Genomic DNA, 19,511 nt, shown 5'->3' on the forward strand with positions numbered 1-19,511 from the left:
AAACTAAGCACTAAAATACCTTACGCACAGAAATGAAATGATATTAGAGTAAAGTCCCAATATTCCAAACTTAAGCTTTCATTCATTTGATTTCTGAGTTTTCTTTTTGAAGTACAGGACAACTGCTACTCAGACTTAGTTTGTAGCTGCTTTGCAAAATGGCTACAGTAGGATGATTTCATCATATATTATCCAAATTGGAATAGAAAAATCAAGTTTTATTTCAGTTCTACCCAATTTTTCATGTTGTAATTTAATAAAAAATTCAAAATAAATTTAAAGACATAGATGATTAAAAGAACAACTGTGAATCAAAATTGATGGTAGTTTCTTACCTCATTTGCAAACATTCTTCATGAACAATTTAATCAACTCTCATGGTTTCAACAACCATGAAAATTCTGATCTCTCTTACTAACTTCAGGTTCATATATTCTACATCCTCCCATTTTCCCCTATCAAAATAACAGAATGTCATAAATATATATAACTAAAAATTCCAAAATATTGGAACTCATTTCTTTTACTCCAGACCTACTCAAATTCTTGGTTTATTTCACTAATTTCCATCACTATAAAGAGTTTCTAAGACAAATTCCTAAAGGTCATTATTAAATTTTCCCAATTTGATTTTTTTATGTGCTAGCACTGGGACTTAAGATTTTTCAACTTAAAGCTGGAGGCCCACCAATTGAGTAACACCTTCATTTCTAGCTTTTTGGTGATTACCTGGACAAAAGAGTCTCATGAACTTTTCTGCTTGAACTGGCTTTGAACCAAAATCTTTGACCTTAGCCTACTGAGTAGATAGGATAACAGGCATGAGCCACCAGCATCTAGCCTAGTTTTCTCTCTTTTTTATTATATAATTTTCTCTTTTTAAAAAATAAAAGCCAGGTGTGGTGGCTCATGCCTATTATCCCAGCTACGCAGGAGGCTGAGATCTGAGGATCAAGGTTCGAAGCCAGTCAGGACACAAAAGGACCTGAGACTCTATCTCCAATTAACCTAAAGAAAATGGGAAGTGGGACTTGGCTCAAGGGGTAGGGCAGTAGCCTTGAGTTGAAGAGCTCAGGGACAATGCCCAGGTCCAGGGGTAGGGCGGTAGACTTGAGCTGAAGAGCTCAGAGACAGCGCCCAGGCCCAGAGTAACCCGCCCCAATAAAATAAAATAGAATATTAATTGTAAAAAGGAATGTTCATATGGTAGTTTTTATATGCATGTATATACTTTGGTCATAATCATTCCATCTATTATTAATCTTTAATTCCCTTCCATCATCCATCTTGAAAAAATATTTTAATGGGTTTCATTATGACCCTCTCTCCTCCAGACACTATGGGAAAGTGTTCTCAGTTTTAAGACTTCCTACTATTCCTTGTTTTCATGTCCACAGAGTAGATCAGTTTCAAGCAACAAGCTCTCTTTCAAGATGGCATTGAATATTCGCAAAATTTAACATTTCACATGTATAAAAAACTTAAATATTAGTGCAAAAACCAAAGCAATAATCAGCTTCAAGCACACATCCAAAAAAAGAGATTAATATATGAAAGAGATTAATAAATTCCTTCTCTTTAAATCCAGAACAGCATTTTAGCAAGAGGGAAAAAAACCTATGAAAAAAAGCATATGTAATAGTCATGATTTTTATATTAAAAAAACATCCAATCCCAGGGCTACTCAGAAGACTGAGATCAGAAAGAAGATCGTGGTTCAAAGCCAGCCCAGGTAGGAAAGTTTATGAGACTCTTATTTCCATCTTAATCACCAAAGAGCCAAGCAATAGAGTACTAGCCATGAGCAAAAATACCTCAGGAACACACTAAGGACTTATTTCAAACCTCAGGACCAGCACAGAATAAATAAATAATAAATCCTATCCCACTAACATTGATGATACTAAGGTTGATCATAAATGGTGAAATAACTTGCATAATTATCTAATTTTATTATCTGAGTTTCTATAAACTCTAATTATTTGCAGAAATAGAAATCTAAAATAAACATAATATTTGTGTTATATCTATTTTTAAAAATATTTATGGTTTTCTTTTAGCCTAATATCATCAAATTAATTGTCAGTTCCAACAGAGAAATTCAGTACATGTTACATAACTACATAAAATATTTAAGCTAGTAAAATGGTTTATAAGTTCAAACTTACAGTTCAATTGCCTTGTTCCACATGATAACGTATCCAGAAAGAATGAAAGATTCAATATTTACAATATGAGTATTTCCTCTTTCTGTTCCAACATAGAGCCATTTACTCTGGAAAGGTAGATGACAGTAAGTAATTCTGAAAGAAAAAAAATTACAATGAAAATATCTAAATTTTCCATCTGCTCAAAATATTTTCCTTATACTTAAAACTGAGATGCAGTGATAGATATACAAAAAATAGACTTATTACATGCTAATTTAACATTTAGTTATTAATAAGAAGGTAAACATTAAGAATAATGATAATCATTATTAAATAGGTGTGCATTTTATGAATCAAGTTAAATATATTTATCTCCTCTAATATTGATCAATTACATATAATAAAAGCTTTCTGAATCCTTTCATGTACCTTATTGTAATCTACCCTGCACTACTGTTATTTGTTTTCAGTTAACCACCAGAAAACAGGAAGTGAAACTATGGCTCAAAGTAGCAGTGTGCTAGCCTTGAACACAAAAGTTCAGGTCCTCAGTTTAAGTCCCATGACCAATAAAAACTGAAAAAGAAGTTTGCCGTTAATATTTTTTCAGAACTGATCATAATTATATTTCTTAGAATCTACTTACAAGAGGAGTTAAGAGCTAAACAAAATGACATGATGAGGACAAAGTAAATTTTAAGAATATAAATAAATTTACAACATGATTGTACTTTGTAACTTCCATAAAAATAAAACATATATAAAAATGCAAATTAAACAAGTGCCAGCTCATGAGGCTCCATCTCCAAAACAACTAGCAAACAGCCAGAATAGAGGCATGGCTCAAGTGTTAGAATGCCAGCCAAGGAAGCAAGTCCAGTAAGCACAAATTCCAGTAACAGAAAAGAAAAATGTATCTTTTTATTTTGTTTTTTGATAGAACTAGGATTTGAAACTATCACTAGCCATACCCATAAGCCTCTTTTTATGTCTTCTTTTTTAGAGAAGGCATTAAACAAGGACAAAAGCCTTGCACCACAGTCCTCCTACCAACATCTCTAATGTAGGTGTGATTACATTTATGTGTCACCATTCCCAGCTTGTTTTCTGAGATGTTGTATCTGTTAACACTCTGAAGGTGGGCCTCAAACTGCATTCCTCCCAAGCTGCATATTTAGCATTATTTACAATAGCTAAGATATGGAACCAACTCAGATGCCCCTCAGTAGATGAATGGATCAAGAAAGCTTGTGGTGGCTTATGCCGCTAATTCTAGCTATGCAGGAGGAGATCTGAGGATCACAGCCCAAAGCCAGCCCAGGCATGAAAGTCAGTGAGACTTCTGTCTTCAATTAAACAGCCAGAAAACTGGAAGTAGTGCTGCAGCTCTAGTGGTAGAGTACTAACCTTAGCTAAATAGCTCAGGGATAATGCTCAGGCCCAGGAGTTCAAGTCCCCCTCAAAAGAAATGAAAACTTGGTATAGATGGATAGATAGATAGATAGATAGATAGATAGATAGATAGATAGATAGATAGATAGATAGATAGATATTGGAATTCTATGGTTCCATCAGAAAGAATGGCATTGCCTCATTCGTAAGGAAATGGAAAGACTTGGAAAAAAAATCATATTTAGTGAAGTAAGCCAGACTCAAAGAAACATAGACTCCACAGTTTCCCATAATTTGCAATAATCAGTATGTGTTTGGAATAGTCATAGAAAAGGATCACAATAGCTCAGTAGCTATGTACATATGATCATATGAGATGATGCTTAGCAAAAATGAACTCCAAAATATGGAAGCCAGAGGTTTTTCTTAGTTGTTGTTTTAAATGTATTGTGTGAAGTTATTTCATTTTCCTTTTTTCCCCCTTTACTTTATCATGTTGTCACTGTATTAGATTTTTGTACCTGTGTATTGTATATACATTTATCTGAAATGGGGAAAGGAAGTAGAACAACAAAATGGTGAGATGCAGCGATGATACTCACAAGACACTATATTGAAAATGAGCTTTACAACTTGGGGTGTAGGGGATTAGGAGGGAGGGAAAGGGGGAGGAAAACAAGGGAGGGGGTAACAAGGTTTGGCAAGAAATGTAACCTCTCTGTACATTACCTCAACAATAAAATTTTAAAATAACTAATATCAGGTCTACCATATGATCTACTTATACTTCCCTGAGAACTATAGCTGAAGGAATATAAATCAGAATACACCAAGATAAACTCACATACATAACATCACTGTTCATCATAGCCAAATATGGAATCAGCGTAAGTGCCTATCAACTGATGAATGGATTTAAAAAAAAAATGTTAGTATGTGATTACGAGTGGCTCACACTGATTGTTGTCTATACAAATAAATATCACGTGGTAGAAATGTAAAAAAAAATATTCAGGAGGTAGTGCTGTGGCTCAAGGGGTAGGAAGGTAGCCTTGAGCTGAAGAGCTCAAACAAAACAAAACAAAACAAAAAAAGAATTGCTGTCCCTAAGTGATATTGAGTAATGTTTCACGGGAAATAACTTGATAATCATGTTTCCAAACAAGGAAGGATGGATTTCCAGTTCAATCTAAGTAATTAGTGATATGAAATTGAGGGATAATCTCATTTATTAGCAATAATCTCATTTATTAGCAATAACCTTTTTTGGAAGACAGATTAGATATTTTCTACAATTACAGACAATAAAAGTACATCAGTGGATAAAGAAGTTACAAAGAAGCAAATTTGGATAAATAAGAATAAAATTTCATGAGGCTAAGCAAAATGAACTTCAGGATATGGAAACAAGGGATTTATCTTTGTGGTTGTTGTTCTTAATGTACTATGTGAAGCTATTTCTTTTCTCTCCTTTTCCCCTTATGGCTTCTTTTATTTATTTTATTTTATTTTATTTTATTTATGGTTTTATTTATTGTTATAGCATTGGAATGTAGTACCTGGTATATTGAATATACGTTTATTCAAAAAAGGGAAAGTAAGGGAAAAACAAGATGAGAATAGGGGGGAGGGAAAATTGGAGAAAAACATGGGAAAGGATAACAATGTTTAAGAAGTAATATACCCACAGCCTGGTGAATGTATCTGTAATACTGTAATCCCTCTGTACACCATCCCAACAAGAAAAATTTTTTGAAGGACTATAGTTCTTTAAAATTAAGTTATTCAAACTTGTAAGATACTTTTACCCATTTTTTTTTTGCCAGTCCTGGGCTTGAGCTCAGGGCCTGAGCACTGTCTTTGGACTTTCTTAAAGCTAGAGCTCTACTACTTGAGCTTCAGCACCACTTCCGGCTTTTGTCTATATATGTAGTACCGAGGAATGAACCCAGGTCTTCATGCACGCTAGGCAAGCACTCTACCACTAGGCCAAACTCCCAGCCCCTACTTTTACCCATGTTTTACATGAGTATTTTCAATAAATGATTTCCAGATTCTTCCTAATTCTCAGATTCAGAGATTCTACAGTTTACAGAAAACATCAGCAGCATCTGAAGCACTGAGGTCTAGTAGGAGAAATTGTACATAAGCAAAAAGATTATTAGTACAAAAGAGCATTTTTCACTTCCTTTTGTGTATGACCTTTTTAAGGCTTGAAATTTACAAATAATTAGACAAAATATGTTCTTGTCATCTCTAGAGTAAAAAGTATAATATATAATAGTTTCTAGTAGTATGCAGAGAAATTTACTTTCTTTTTTTACTATAAAAATAGAAATAACAAGGGGCCGGGAGTTTGGCCTAGTGGTTAAAGTGCTTGCCTAGCATGCATGAAGACCCTGGTTCGATTCCTCGGTACCACATACATAGAAAAAAGCCAGAAGTGGTGCTGAGGCTCAGGTGGTAGAGCTCTAGCCTTGAGAAAGTCCAAGGACAGTGCTCAGGCCCTGAGCTCAAGCCCAGGACTGGCAAAAAAAAAAAAAAATACAAATAACATTTTCTAACTTCATTTAAATGTCTAGAATACTTCAATTTTCTCAGTGAGAGAACTGGTCACTGAGGTCAAGTAAGGAGCAGTAATAAAGTATTCCTGTGACTTTTGATAAGGGTAGTAAACACATAGGACTATGGGAAGCCACAAATCCCACCCCACTTAGTAATGAAGAGTGTCTGTCCTTTTTCAGATGTCATTGAGTCCAACTGAGGAATTATAACTTCAAACACAAATATCAGTAGGAAGCAATATTTGCTCTTTTGTCAGTAAAATGTCAAATATCACTAAAGACTTATTTCAATATGACCCAGAATCTCATTAACAAAATACTCTAAAACGCTCAGCCTGATTTAGATGCAAAAATAAAGATAAAATGTCACAATCTGAAAAAAGGAGTCAAATAATATCCAAAGTCTCATTTAAATTGACAAAAGATATGAGCTAAAAGATGTAAAACACTGAGCAAAATGAAACAGAATATACTCAAAAAATAATAAGACATAAAAGGAACAAAAGGCATGCATGGTATCCTTAATATGTGGCTATTAGATCCAAACAGTACAAGAGCGAGGACTCAATATTTGCAAACCCAATGCTATAAACATGGTATTAGAAATATAAACACAACTACATAGACATAAAAATCTATGACTCTATAGACATAATGTTTTATTACATAGATGCATTTGTATCTATGACCTACAAACCCTCAGCCTAATTTTAATTATGTTCTGAAATCTAAGTGCCAGTGATTGTATATAGGGATTCCCTTCTTGAATACTTGTTTGTTAAACATGTCATTTGAAATATGATGTAAAAATTAATGTTAATAAATTCTTTAATAAAAAATAAGACATATTATGAAAAATCTTGAAAAAAGTCTAAAAAGTAAAACAAAAAAATACCTTCTAGTGGGGTGGGAGGAAAATAAATTCTCAACAGAACAGAAGTAACTAAGGTGCTATTCAAGAGCTTAAGGAAAAATATCTGTGAACTCCCAATCTTATATGTAGCAAAAATATCCTTCATGTCTGAGGGTATATTGTTCCAAGGATACTACCAATGAGGAAACCCACAAATCCTCAGGAAAGAGACTTCATTATCGTACTGTTCATGAATTATTTTTCCTGTAACAGCACCCAACTTCTACCATTCTGCTTTTCAACAAATCTAAAATTTTTACTTTATCACTTAAATTAAGCCGTTCACTTTTACCATGCTTTTTAAGTACCAAGTGCTTTTCAGGAGGCATATTTTTACAAAATTAAAGGCAGGAAAACACTCAGCAAAACACATAATGATTTTAACATAACTGAAGGTAATGCAGGACTGAAAGCTTCTCTGAATCAAATGAGCTGCATAATGCATATTCAGGAATTTAAATTTTTGCTTTGGAAATTTCTTTTGATTTTTTTCAACTTAGTTTTCATTGAACTTGGTCAAAAAAATCACATCATAAATTTGCAAAAAAAAAGTCAGGCTTACTGTAAAGGAGAAACTATGATATGATTAGGCAAAGGAAAGTTAACAATTTGTCATTAAAATATCAATCTCCAGAGAATGGTCAACAAGATCGATAAGAAATTGTGGGAAGAAAAATAAAGAAAAAACAAGAGGGTAAAATATGGGCTAACAAAATATATATTCCTCCTCCTTTTGAAGTTCCTAAATTGTGTTTAAAAGTTACAGCTAAAATATCAAGCCTGATATAAATCTAAAGATACAGAGGAGGAAGGGATGTAAATAAAGGTATCTATTTCATTCAAACTGGTAACACAACAGTAGATGGTTATAAATTATTCACATATAATAAAATGTCTACAGCAAGTGTTTAAAGGTTATACAAACAATACAAAAAAGATACAAAGCTGAAAAAAATCGATAAATCAAAATGGAATTCTAGAGGTTGCAAAATTAAGCCACAGAAAGGGCTCTAAATTTTGCAGAGTCGTACTGACCCAAGAGATGGGTACATGTCACAAAATATATTAGTAAAAATAAAACACAGGCCATGGCTCACACCTGTAATCCTAGCTACTCAGGAGGCTGAGATCTGAGGGTCATGATTCAAAGCCAGCCGGGGAACTGAAGTCACTAAAGTCTGTGAGCCTCTTATCTCCAATTAACCACTAGAAAACGGGAAGTGGCGCTGTGGCTCAATGGCTCAGGGACAGCGCCCAGGCCCAGAGTTCAAGCCCTATGACACAAGGTTCATTGCAAATCCATCCTCACTTTTTGTCTCGTTTATTCCTTTATGTCTTTGGGAGAGTAAAGGGAAGGGGCATAAAAGAAGGGACAAAAGGTGAACAAATGCAGCAGTGGTATTCACTATACACTATATTGATAATGAACTATACAATTTGTTAGTGGGGATGTAAGGGAAAAATTAGGAAAGAACAAAAGAAGTGGTGACATTATAATAACTTCATAACTGTAGCCCCCCTGTACATCACCTTTACAATAACAATTAAAAAATTTTAACCAAAATATATGTAAGTCCATTGCAAATTCATTGTCACTATAGAAAACATTAGTCTTTTCTCAAGATATATGAGAAAAGGAGAGGGTATATAAGGAATCGAATTTTAAGTAAATTATACTTATAAACTGTAATTATGGATAAAAGTTTCATGCATGTCAAAATAAAAACAAGTCCAAGTATTGGTGGCCTTGTAATCATACCTGCTTAGGAGGTAAATTTAGGTGGGATGTGGCTTTAAATTAGCTGGGCTTGGGCCGGGAGTTTGGCCTAGTGGTTAAAGTGCTTGCCTAGCATGCACGAAGCCCTGGGTTCGATTCCTTGGTTCCACATATATAGAAAAAGCCGGAAGTGGTGCTGAGGCTCAAGTGGTAGAGTTCTAGCCTTGAGAAAGTCCAAGGACAGTGCTCAGGCCCTGAGCTCAAACCCAGGACTGGACAAAAAAAAAAATAGCTGGGCTAAAAAGTTGGTGAGATCTCATTTCAACCACAAGACAGGCATAATGGTGGTTTGAGATATTGAGAAGTATATGGAGAAGGATTGTATTCTGAGAAAAATTGCATTCTAAAAAAGTAACTAAAATTAAAAAGCTGGAGGAATGGCACAAATAGCAGAGTACCTGCCAAGCAAATGTGAGATTGAGTTCAAGCTTCAGTAACCTACAAAAAAGATTATAATGAAGGGTGAATATTAATTAATGTATGAAATCTTTTTTTATTATTTTTGCAAGTCCTGGGGCTTGAACTCAGGGCCTGGGCACTATCCTGGGACACTCTTTTGCTCAAGGCTAGTGCTCTGACACTTGAGCCACAGTGCCACTTCCAGCATTTTCTGTGTATGTGGAACCAAGAAATAGAACCCAGGGCTTTGTGCTTGCTAGGCGAGCACTCTACCACTAAGCCAAACTCCTGGCCCAGTGTATGCAATCTTTTAAAAAATGATTTATAAGTGGAGTATTCAAGTGGAGGCAGAATGTTGTAAGATAATTTAAGTCTATTACAAATTATAAAGTACCTTCACTGAAAGGGATAATACAAAAATGTAGGGACATAAATTATTTTGGATATAACAGTCTAATATTAAAAACGAATAGATTTCATATAAACACCACACTCTAGTAATTTCTCATTAGTATATGAATCAACAATTCTGATTCTGAAATATTAATGTGAGAGTTGAACAATTAAGCAAATGGATGATAGATGGCAGTGGGCAGATTTCTTTTCTTTTTCTTTTTTGTCATTTGTAGGGCTTGACCTCTGGGCTTGGACACTGTCCCTGAGCTCTTTAGCTCAAGACTATCACTCTACTCCTTGAGCCACAGTGCCAATTCTGGTTTTCTGGTGGTTAATTGGAGATAAAAGTCTCATAGATTTCCATGCCCAGGCTCGCTTTGAACCATGATTCTGAGTTGCTAGGATTACAGACGTGAGCCACCAGCGCCCGGCAGCAGTTTTCTTTCTTTCTTTCTCTTTCTTTCTTTCTTTCTCTTTCTTTCTTTCTTTCTTTCTTTCTTTCTTTCTTTCTTTCTTTCTTTCTTCTTTCTTTCTTTCTTCTTTCTTTCTTTCTTCCTTCCTTTCTTCCTTTCTTCCCTTCTTTCCTTCTTTCTTTCTTTCTTTTTTTCTTTCTTTCTTTCCTTCCTTCCTTCGCCAGTCCTGGGGCTTGAACTCAGGGCCTGAGCACTTTCCTTGGGCTTTCTCAAGGCTAGAGCTCTACTACTTGAGCTACAGCACCACTTCTGGCTTTTTCTATATAAGTGGTACTGAGGAATCAAACCCCAGAATTGGTGCATGCAAGCACTTTACCATTAAAACAAACTCCAGGCTGCAGGTTTCTTTTTGTTGGAATGAAAATTTACAGACAAGTGAAAATGATATAAGTGATGATATATTCAGGGGGCATTGGGATGTACTCATATCCAGCTTACTATAAATACAAAATGCTACATAGGTAAACATTCACAGATAAATACGGATCTTTGCTGTGGTAAATGAGTGGGTATAAAGGCAATTATAGCAATAAAGACTTGGCTCTATCAGTGTTTCTAATATAATGAAAATAGAAAACTTGCTGGTTTCAGGCTTGGAACAGGAAATACCTAAGATGAGCCTGGAGTATGTTATATTTAAAAGGAGGGCCGGGAGTTTGGCCTGGTGGTTAAAGTGCTTGCCTAGCATGCATGAAGATCCGGGTTTGAGTCCTCGGTACCACATATAGAAAAAAGACGGAAGTGGTGCTGAGGCTCAAGTGGTAGAGCTCTAGCCTTGAGAAAGTCCAAGGACAGTGCTCAGGCCCTGAGCTCAAGCCCAGGACTGGCCAAACAAACAACAAACAAAAAAACCCAAGAGGATGCTGTTGAGGGGGAAAAAGGCTATACTGGTGAATGTATGTTAAAGGGATAAATAGCCATCTGATAGCAGAGTTCCCAAGAGCAAAATTAGAACAATGAATCTGATAAATGAGTAAATTTAACTGGCTGTCTGGGTGGTACCCAAATTTATCAGTGAGGATACTGTAGGATTTTACGGAATCCACCACAGAAGGGTACAGACAGGACAATTTGCTCCTTTCCCAGGATCCCGATGAGCAGAAGTGCCTACCCCAAAATGCAGAGAAAATAGAAATCCCATGAGGCAGGGAGCATGGCCTAGCGTTAGAGTGCTTGTCTAGCTTGCATGAAGCCCTGGGTTCAAGTCCTTGGTACCACATACACAGAAAAAGCCATAAAGGGCACTGACGAACGCAGTGTCTCCTGCCTTGGGTACCTTACCTTTCCTAATGGGGTGGACATATCCCAATCTTTGAAGACTTAAACAGAACACAAGGTGAAAGAAGGTGGAATTCGGCACTCTGCTTTCTATCTGCCTCAATAATGATACATCTCATTTCATCTTTCCAGCTTCCAAACTTAGGTTTCATTCATTCATTCATTCCATCAAATGAAATAATGAATCTTCTTTTATATTTGTGGTCATAAACCAAATCTAGTTTATCTTATTGCTAACGGTATTAGAGTGATCTAAAGAAACAGAGCTAGAAATGTGCATAAAATGTCTTGATAGTACTTGTGATGGTTTGATTTATAATTGATTTATAATTTTTCTACTGTATATGAATCCCTTTAGACTTGGAGTTAGTTATACCACTAGCTTCTTTGAATTTTCCTTTTACAGAGAATAGATAATCAGATCTCTCAGACTCATAATTATTCCTAGTAAATTTCTATACTTTCCGTGTGTGTGTGTGTTTCTGTGTGAATGGGGAATCTAGGTATATGTGCATCTACTAATGCTCCTTGGCATATGATTGAGTTACATCTCAACAAACCCATTATAAGTTGAAAATATCAATAAGTCAAAAATGTATTTAATCAGTGTTTACCCTCATGATCATATGGCTGACTGGAAGCTGTAGCTCGCTGCTGCTGCCCAGCATCACAAGAGAGTATCGCTAGCCTGGGAAAAGATCAAAATTAAAAATTTGAAGTTCAGCTTTCACTGACTGTGCATTGCTTTTGCACCATTGTAAAGTCAAAAAATTGTAAGTCCAACTATTATAAATTGGGAGCTGTCTATATGTTCATGTAAATATCTCTTACTAGTACTTTTACTGAAGGAACTTTGTTAGTACAATGCACACAATTAACTAGAAATGGACTATAACTCAATACATAAAATAAGATTTTGCGATTCCATACCAATTAAATAATGAATAAATAAACAAAAGGAAAAGAGACAAATATTCATTGCAAAAAATTCAAGAATTTCATGAACATAATCTGCTCTTAAAGAGGTGGTATGTAAATCTCCACTCTAAACAGAAATGTGCATAGTAATTTCCCTTCAAAATAAACTTCATGAGAAGATGGAAGAAAGAGTAATTTTATAGTGGAATAAACTGAAAAAAATACTATTTCTGCCAGTGTTATAATCAGTATAAAATGTTATAAAAAAAAAGTACTAATAGTGTATACACTTGCAACAATGTGTGGAAAATAATTTCTGGCTACTGGATTTTAAACTCGGAACTTTGTACTTATTAGGTAAATTCTCCACAACTTAAGCCATGCTACAGCCCCCAAAATGACATCTTATCTTACTGATCATCCTAAGAACTATAATCCCAGTTCAATTATGACAAAACCATCAAATTTCAGTGCCACAAATTGGTGCTTCATTTTCACAAAGCGGTATCAACTTGGGGTAGGGGAGATTTTGAAGGAAAAAAAAAGCTAAATTTAGACCTTACCCAGAACTTCATGCTACAACTAAAACAGAGAGATCTTTCTAACAATGTACCCAACCATTCTAGGATATAACCAAATATTACTATTATACCAACAATAAAAGAACCTATTTTATAATTTCCAGGGAAAAGATTTTTAAGCAGCAACCAGAAACATGCTTTTCTGAGCTATTGTAAACCACACAAAGAAAAAAATGCCAGCAAAAAGAATGAATGTTGTAGGAACTGAAAAAAGCATTATAAAAACACTCAACCAATTATGGAATAGGATAATATCCCATGTAAAGTTAACCAGGGAACTCTAAGACTCAATACTCAGGTAGGTACTCAAGGTCATTGACATGAACTTGTTTTTGGAGATATAAATATAACTATATAGACATATAAATCTATGATGGAATATATATTCTATAAACATATTGATATTATATAGATATATATCTATACAAAGTCTCAGCTTAAGTTTAATTTTGTTCTTTAATTTATGTGCCACTGTTTGCATATAGAGATTTCATTCTTGAATACTTGTTTGTTAAACTTGACATTTGAAATATGATGCAAAAAAATCAGTGTTAATAAAATCTTTTAATTAAAGCACACATATACAAACTAGAAAAATTTTCTATTTGCAGATGAAATATTTATTTACATGCAAAATTCCAAGAAGGCTATAAAAATTAGACAGTGAGGCCTACTGCAAAATAAAAGCTCAGGGATTCTAGCTGAATATGCATTGCTCAAGTCTATAATCCAACCTACTCAGGAGGCTGATATCTGAGAATTATGGTTGGAAGCCAGTGCGCACAAGAAAAGTCCATTAGACTGTTATCTCCAATTAACCACCCAGAAGCCAAAAATGGGACTGTGATTCAAGTGAGAGAGCACTAGCCTTAAGCACAAATGCTCAAGAAGAACTTCAGGCCCAGGAGCACAATGACAAAACCTTTTTTCAGGGCCTCTTATTCAAACTTCAGGAAAATATGACATAAATGGAAGTTTCTCTAATGACTTTGCATGTTTCTCTAAATAAAGAGAATTGAATAATTTAAATTTAATAGTTTAAACCATTAAATTTTCAAAATGAATTTTTACACTCATTGTACATTATTCATTTTAAATTCAAATTCAGACAGAGAGTGCCCAAGCATAGTAGTACACATTTGTAATCTCAGGTGCTTGAGAAGAAGAAGAGACTTTGAGTATAGCAGACGGAAGTCAAGGTGGCAACCAACAAGCTAAACTTGATGGTTTGTGCCAGATGGGAAGAATAAATAGAAGGATCTCGATCCAGGATGGTTTGGGGAAAACAATGTGAGACCCTATTTGAAAAACAGGGCTGGGGACATAGCTTAAGTGGCAGAGAACCTCCCTAGCAAGCATACATCTGCAGTTCAAATTTCAGCACTGCCAAAACATAAAAATTAAAAATAACACCAAGAAAACATAACTCATCTGCCAAATCACCACAACACACAATTTATATTTACAACTCATTTATGCACATTAATAATTCTTACCTGAAAAGTGTGTCTCAAAGGTAAACCATACTTTTATTTCACTATCGGACATACAGAGGCTAACTTTACCCTCAACATTTGGTTTATTTATGAGGAGGTAAGGACTGAATAGAAAAGGAACTACAGGTAACCATGTCATTTCTTCTTCTTGTACTATTACAGCCAAAATGGTAATAATGCTTATCATTAGTTAATAGAGAAAAATAACATCAATATGATAGGGTGAGATGGAATTCCTTGGTCATTTCTGGCTCTTAGAATGACAATGACTTATACATTTGAAGAAAGTCATTGATCCTATTTAAAGTACAGACTTTTGGAACTGTCAATATTTCTGTTTCCTCAACAATACATCTAATATATTTACCTTTTGCTTATTTTTTATCTCATTAAGTTAAGATTTCTGGTTTTATAATTCTGCCTCATGAGAAATAATAAACATTATTGGTAAAAAAGTATCAAGAAATTATATATATATACATATCTATCATAATTATGAACATATTTCACATTCTTATTAAATTTCACTTATAAAACACATATTCAAAAGCCAAATCAGTAAAAACTTTCAAATATATGAATTAAGGTATTTTTTATTTTTGTTTTATTTTTTTCAGTGTATAAAGGGGTTACAGTTATATTTGCCAGATAAAGGGTAAATTACTTCTCACACATTGGTATCCCTTCTTATGTTTTTGTCCCACTGAAGCAGCATATTTAAACACAAGTACTTCTGAGCACAAAACTCAAAATTACAAAGCTGGAAGTTTGGCTTAGTGGTAGAGTGCTTGCCTAGCATGAACGAAGACCTGGGTTCGATTCCTCCGCACCCCACATGCATACGAAAAGCTGGAAGTGGTGCTATGGTTCAAGTGGTAGAGTGCTAGCCTTTAGAAAGCCCAAGGACAGTGCTTAGGCCCTGAGCTCAAGCCCCTGTACTGGCAAAAAAAAGTGTTTTATGGAAATTTCATGACAAGCATTGAAAGTGTAGTATGACATGACATTTGTGTTAGCTAAAATGTACCTATAAATCTATAAGTGAACACACACACAGGGGCATGATAAATTTTATAACTCTTTAGACATTCACACACTGAAGTCAAAGGAGGATAAGCCTACGAGTGGATCACAAACGCTCAATAGCTATGTGAATAGGATCATATAAAATAACATCTTATGAAAATGAACTCCAAGAAAAGGAAACAAACAATATTTTTAAGTTGCTGTTGCTTCTGCTTTGTTTTCTGTTTCTTTTGTTTTGTTTGTCCTAGGGAGGGAAAGGAGAGGTAGGTACAGAAAAGGGGAAACCAAGAATTGCATCATACCAAATCCAACGCTCGTATTCATTAGATTCTACGTGGAAAATGAACTCTACATACTGTAGGTGAGAACAGGAGGGAAAAACTAGGAGAGAGCAAGGGAAGGGGAGACATGGTTAAAAAATATTGTGCTCCTTACCTGATTCATATAACTGTAGCCCCTTTGTATATCATCGCTACAACAACAAATTTTGTTTTAAGTGCAGTATGAGAATGGGTAAGAATAAACTGGCAGAAGATATGCATACTTTATCACTGTTCCACAATGCTCCATTGTCATACCAAGACAGCTGGTAAGGGCAAAGCATAGAATCAAGCACTGACCAATCTGAACACAAGCCACTGTCTGACTATATAGTACGAAGAGCTGGTTCTGATGAAAACTTTTTAGTGAATTTAGCAAAGTTGCAGGGTAAAAAATCAACGTTCTTGAAAGTGGAGACGTGTCTCAAGTGGCAGAATGAGTCTTTTGAGTAAAAAGCCAAGCAAGACTACAAAGCTCTCAGTTCAAGCTCCACCACTGGCACAAAGTCAACGTACAAAACTTAATTGTATCTCATTTCTGGTGTCTCATGCCTGTCATCCTAACCACTAAGGAGGCTGGGATCTAAAGATCAAAGTTCAAGGCAAGAATAGGCAGGAAAAAAAAATCTATGAAACACTTATATCTTATTAACTACTATAAACTCAGAAGTAGAGCTGTGACACAAATGTCAGAGTGCCAGCCTTGAGTAGAAAAGGCTAAGGGACAGTTTATAGACCCTGAGTTCAAGCCTCAGTACTTTATAGAAATATAAGAACTATAATAAGCCAGGCATGGTGGCTTGTGCCTGTAATCCTAGCCACTCAGGAGGCTGAGATCTAAGAATCAAGGTTCAATGCCAGCCTGGGCACAAAAAGACCCCAGACTCCTATCTCCAGTTAACCTCTAGAAAACGGGAAGTCGGGCTTGGCTCAAGGGTAAGGCAGTAGCCTTGAGTTGAAGAGCTCAGGGACAACACCTAAGCCCAGGAGTAGGGTGGTAGCCTTGAGCTGAAGAGCTCAGGGACAGCGCACAGGCTGAGTTCAAGCCCCATGACCCAGAAAATAAAAATAAAAATAAAACCTATACTACTACAATTTATACGGAGAAGAAAACATCATTCTAAAAGAAAAAGGTAGAAGGACTTATTAAACTCAATTTTTTAAAAAAAAACATACTTTTTTGTTACAGTATTCAAAAATGTGTTACTGGCACTATAATAGAAAGAAACATCAAGGGGAAAAGTAATAGGGAACCCTTGAAAGAGACCCACATAATACATCTAAAATTTTGACAAAACTGGAGGAAACACAGACTTCAATGACACTACTTCAGTAATTGGACATGCACAGATTGAAAAAATCATTTTCCTAAATCTAATGCTTGAAGAAAAAATGAATTGAGAATTTAAGAATACCTCTGAGACCTAAGAAACCTACAAATGATTCAGGCATGCATCAAAATATTCACAGAAGAAAACATTCATAATTGGATTTTAATGAAATTAAATATTTTCCCTGTAAAAGTTCTTGTTAAGAACAAGAGACAAGTTATAAACTGGAGGAAATATTTTTAAATCACATTCCTACTAAATGATAATTTAGCATATATAGAGACATGTGCAAGAAAGTAGTTAACAACAATCCCATAGAGAAAAACCTAGGCCTACATTGATGTTTTGGTGAATGTTTCCAGATTTCAACAAAGAACACCAGTCTTTCATAAGTACTTGTACAGTATTGAAAAGAGGCATTCATTCACACCTATCAATTCATTTTATAAGGTCAAAAACATCACCTGAGAACTGAGAGAGAATCATGAAAAACAAATTTACAGAATAAGCTTTTGTGAATAGATATAAAAAATCTCAAACAATTGGTTAGCAAAATCTTAGTTAATTTAGCATTTATTATGCTTTATTAGAATTCATTGAAGACCCTGATTTCAAGCTTCAGTACTTTATAGAAATATAAGAACTATAATAAGCCAGGCATGGTGGCTCAGGCCTGTAATCGTAGCTACTCAGGAGGTTTAATGCCCAGCTTGGGTAAAGTCTGAGAGACTTATCTCCAATTAACCACTAGAAAAACGGAAGTGGTGGTGCTGTGGCTTTGGGGTAGGGTGGTAGCTTTGAGCTGAAGTGCTCAGGGCCAGCACCCTGATCAGAGTTCAAGTCCCACAACCAAAAAAAAAAAAAGAATTGATTGAACATTTACCAAAGGATCAGTAGATGTAGTTCAGTATGTTCATGGTTTTTGTTAAAGAATTTATTAACATTGATTTTTACATCATATTTCAAATGACGTATTTAACAAACAAGTATTCAAGAAGGGAATCTCTATATATAATCACAGACACTTAGTTTTTAGAACATAATCAAAATTAGACTAAGGGTTTGTATAGCATAGATATGTATTAATCAATGTAATAAAACATTATGTCTATAGAGTCATAAGTTTTTATGTCTATGTAGTTGTGTTTATATTTCCTATACCATGTCCATATCATTGGGTATGTAAATATTGAGTCCTCGCTCTTGCACTGTTTGGATCTAATAGATGTTCATGGCTTTTACAAAGAAATTTTATATGCTTATTTCAATAAATGCATAATAACTGATAACATTTAATACTCAGTAATGATGTATATATACAATGTCATCTCATTTGATCATCTCTAAGGTAGATAGCATCTAGTTCATTCACTTTTTCCTGTAGATATGCTCTGTTAAAGAAATTAGCTATTCCTTAGCAGCTCTATCATTGTCAGTTTTCTCATCCTGTGACTCCTGTGAGTCTATATTTGGTACTTCCATCAGTTTAAAGTGCAAGGAAGTTTTGGTCATTGGTTGTCACCTTCAGCTGGAACCTTTTATAACTTCTAAGCGTTGTTCTTCAAGGTCTGTAAACAGCTTCATATTGCTTGATGGAGACTCCTTTCTTCTTTCTACATTCTTAAAAACTTAATTTGATGGTTCATCAGATATTTTTCTATGTGGCTCATCATTTATGTCTGAATGTTCTATAAAGGATGTGTTATGGTCCTTAACTGTTTCTTCAAGTATTTGATATTTTGTTGCAGCTGTTCTTGACAGCTTTGAATTTTTCTTCAAGTGCTATCTTCCTTGGTGCCTCCACTGTCTTCCTTATTAATTTATCTTTCAATTTGGGCAGTTTTGTTGGTTGCATCATTTTTGTCTCTAATATTTGGTGATTATGTGTGAATTCTGGGGCATTCAGGAAGCATGTCCTCCAAATCCACATATTCACATAACTTTGCTCTCAGCATTTTGAGAGCTCATAGTTTTGGTGTTGTTTTGTTTTCATTTTTGTTGGTTGGTATGGTATTTAAAAATTTTAAACTGTGTCTATCTGTTAAAGTATTTAGGGTAGTAGGCATTAAGAAAGCACTGCATTGTTTTACTTTTTTTTCCTTTTTTTTCCCTGTAGAATTAAATTGAACTGTGAATTCAGCATAGTTGCTCCAAGTGGGCAACTCTTTGCCATTTATGGTAAAGAATGCCCTGGAGCAGCTTAGTGTCCTCTGCCGTCGACTTGAGCCTGGTAGCAGAGGATTCAGTAGCTTTTGGGGGACTCAAGTTGAACTGCATAGTCTTGCTAACCATTGATGGTACCTTGCCATTGCCTGTTTAGTCTCTTAAACTGCTTACCATTTCCTGGCAGCCAAGCTCTGCCTTTAATTAAATGGCCACTGAAAGTATTTGTGATAATTTTGATACACAAGATAGGCCTGTGTAATTAAATTCATCAACAGTAGATTTGGCCTTGGCAGACTGGAGTTGAGTTGATAAGCCTCTTTCATGACAGAGATGG

At 35.0% G+C, this 19,511-nt stretch overlaps 1 protein-coding gene across 3 annotated transcripts in view; it reads right to left on the reverse strand.

Moving 5' to 3' along the window:
* The window catches only part of Stxbp5l (syntaxin binding protein 5L), a 175,050-nt gene that overhangs the window by 109,580 nt on the left and 45,959 nt on the right, over window positions 1-19,511 (reverse strand). For all 3 annotated transcript variants that reach the window (XM_090345538.1, XM_090345536.1, XM_090345543.1), the window contains exon 6: window positions 2,169-2,303. In XM_090345538.1, the coding sequence (XP_090201664.1) occupies window positions 2,169-2,303 (135 nt within the window). The remainder of the gene's footprint in view (window positions 1-2,168; window positions 2,304-19,511) is intronic.

This window comes from Megascapheus bottae, chromosome 1 (assembly GCF_031878675.1).
Source record: "Megascapheus bottae isolate mThoBot1 chromosome 1, mThoBot2.hap1, whole genome shotgun sequence".
NCBI lineage: Eukaryota > Metazoa > Chordata > Mammalia > Rodentia > Geomyidae > Megascapheus > Megascapheus bottae.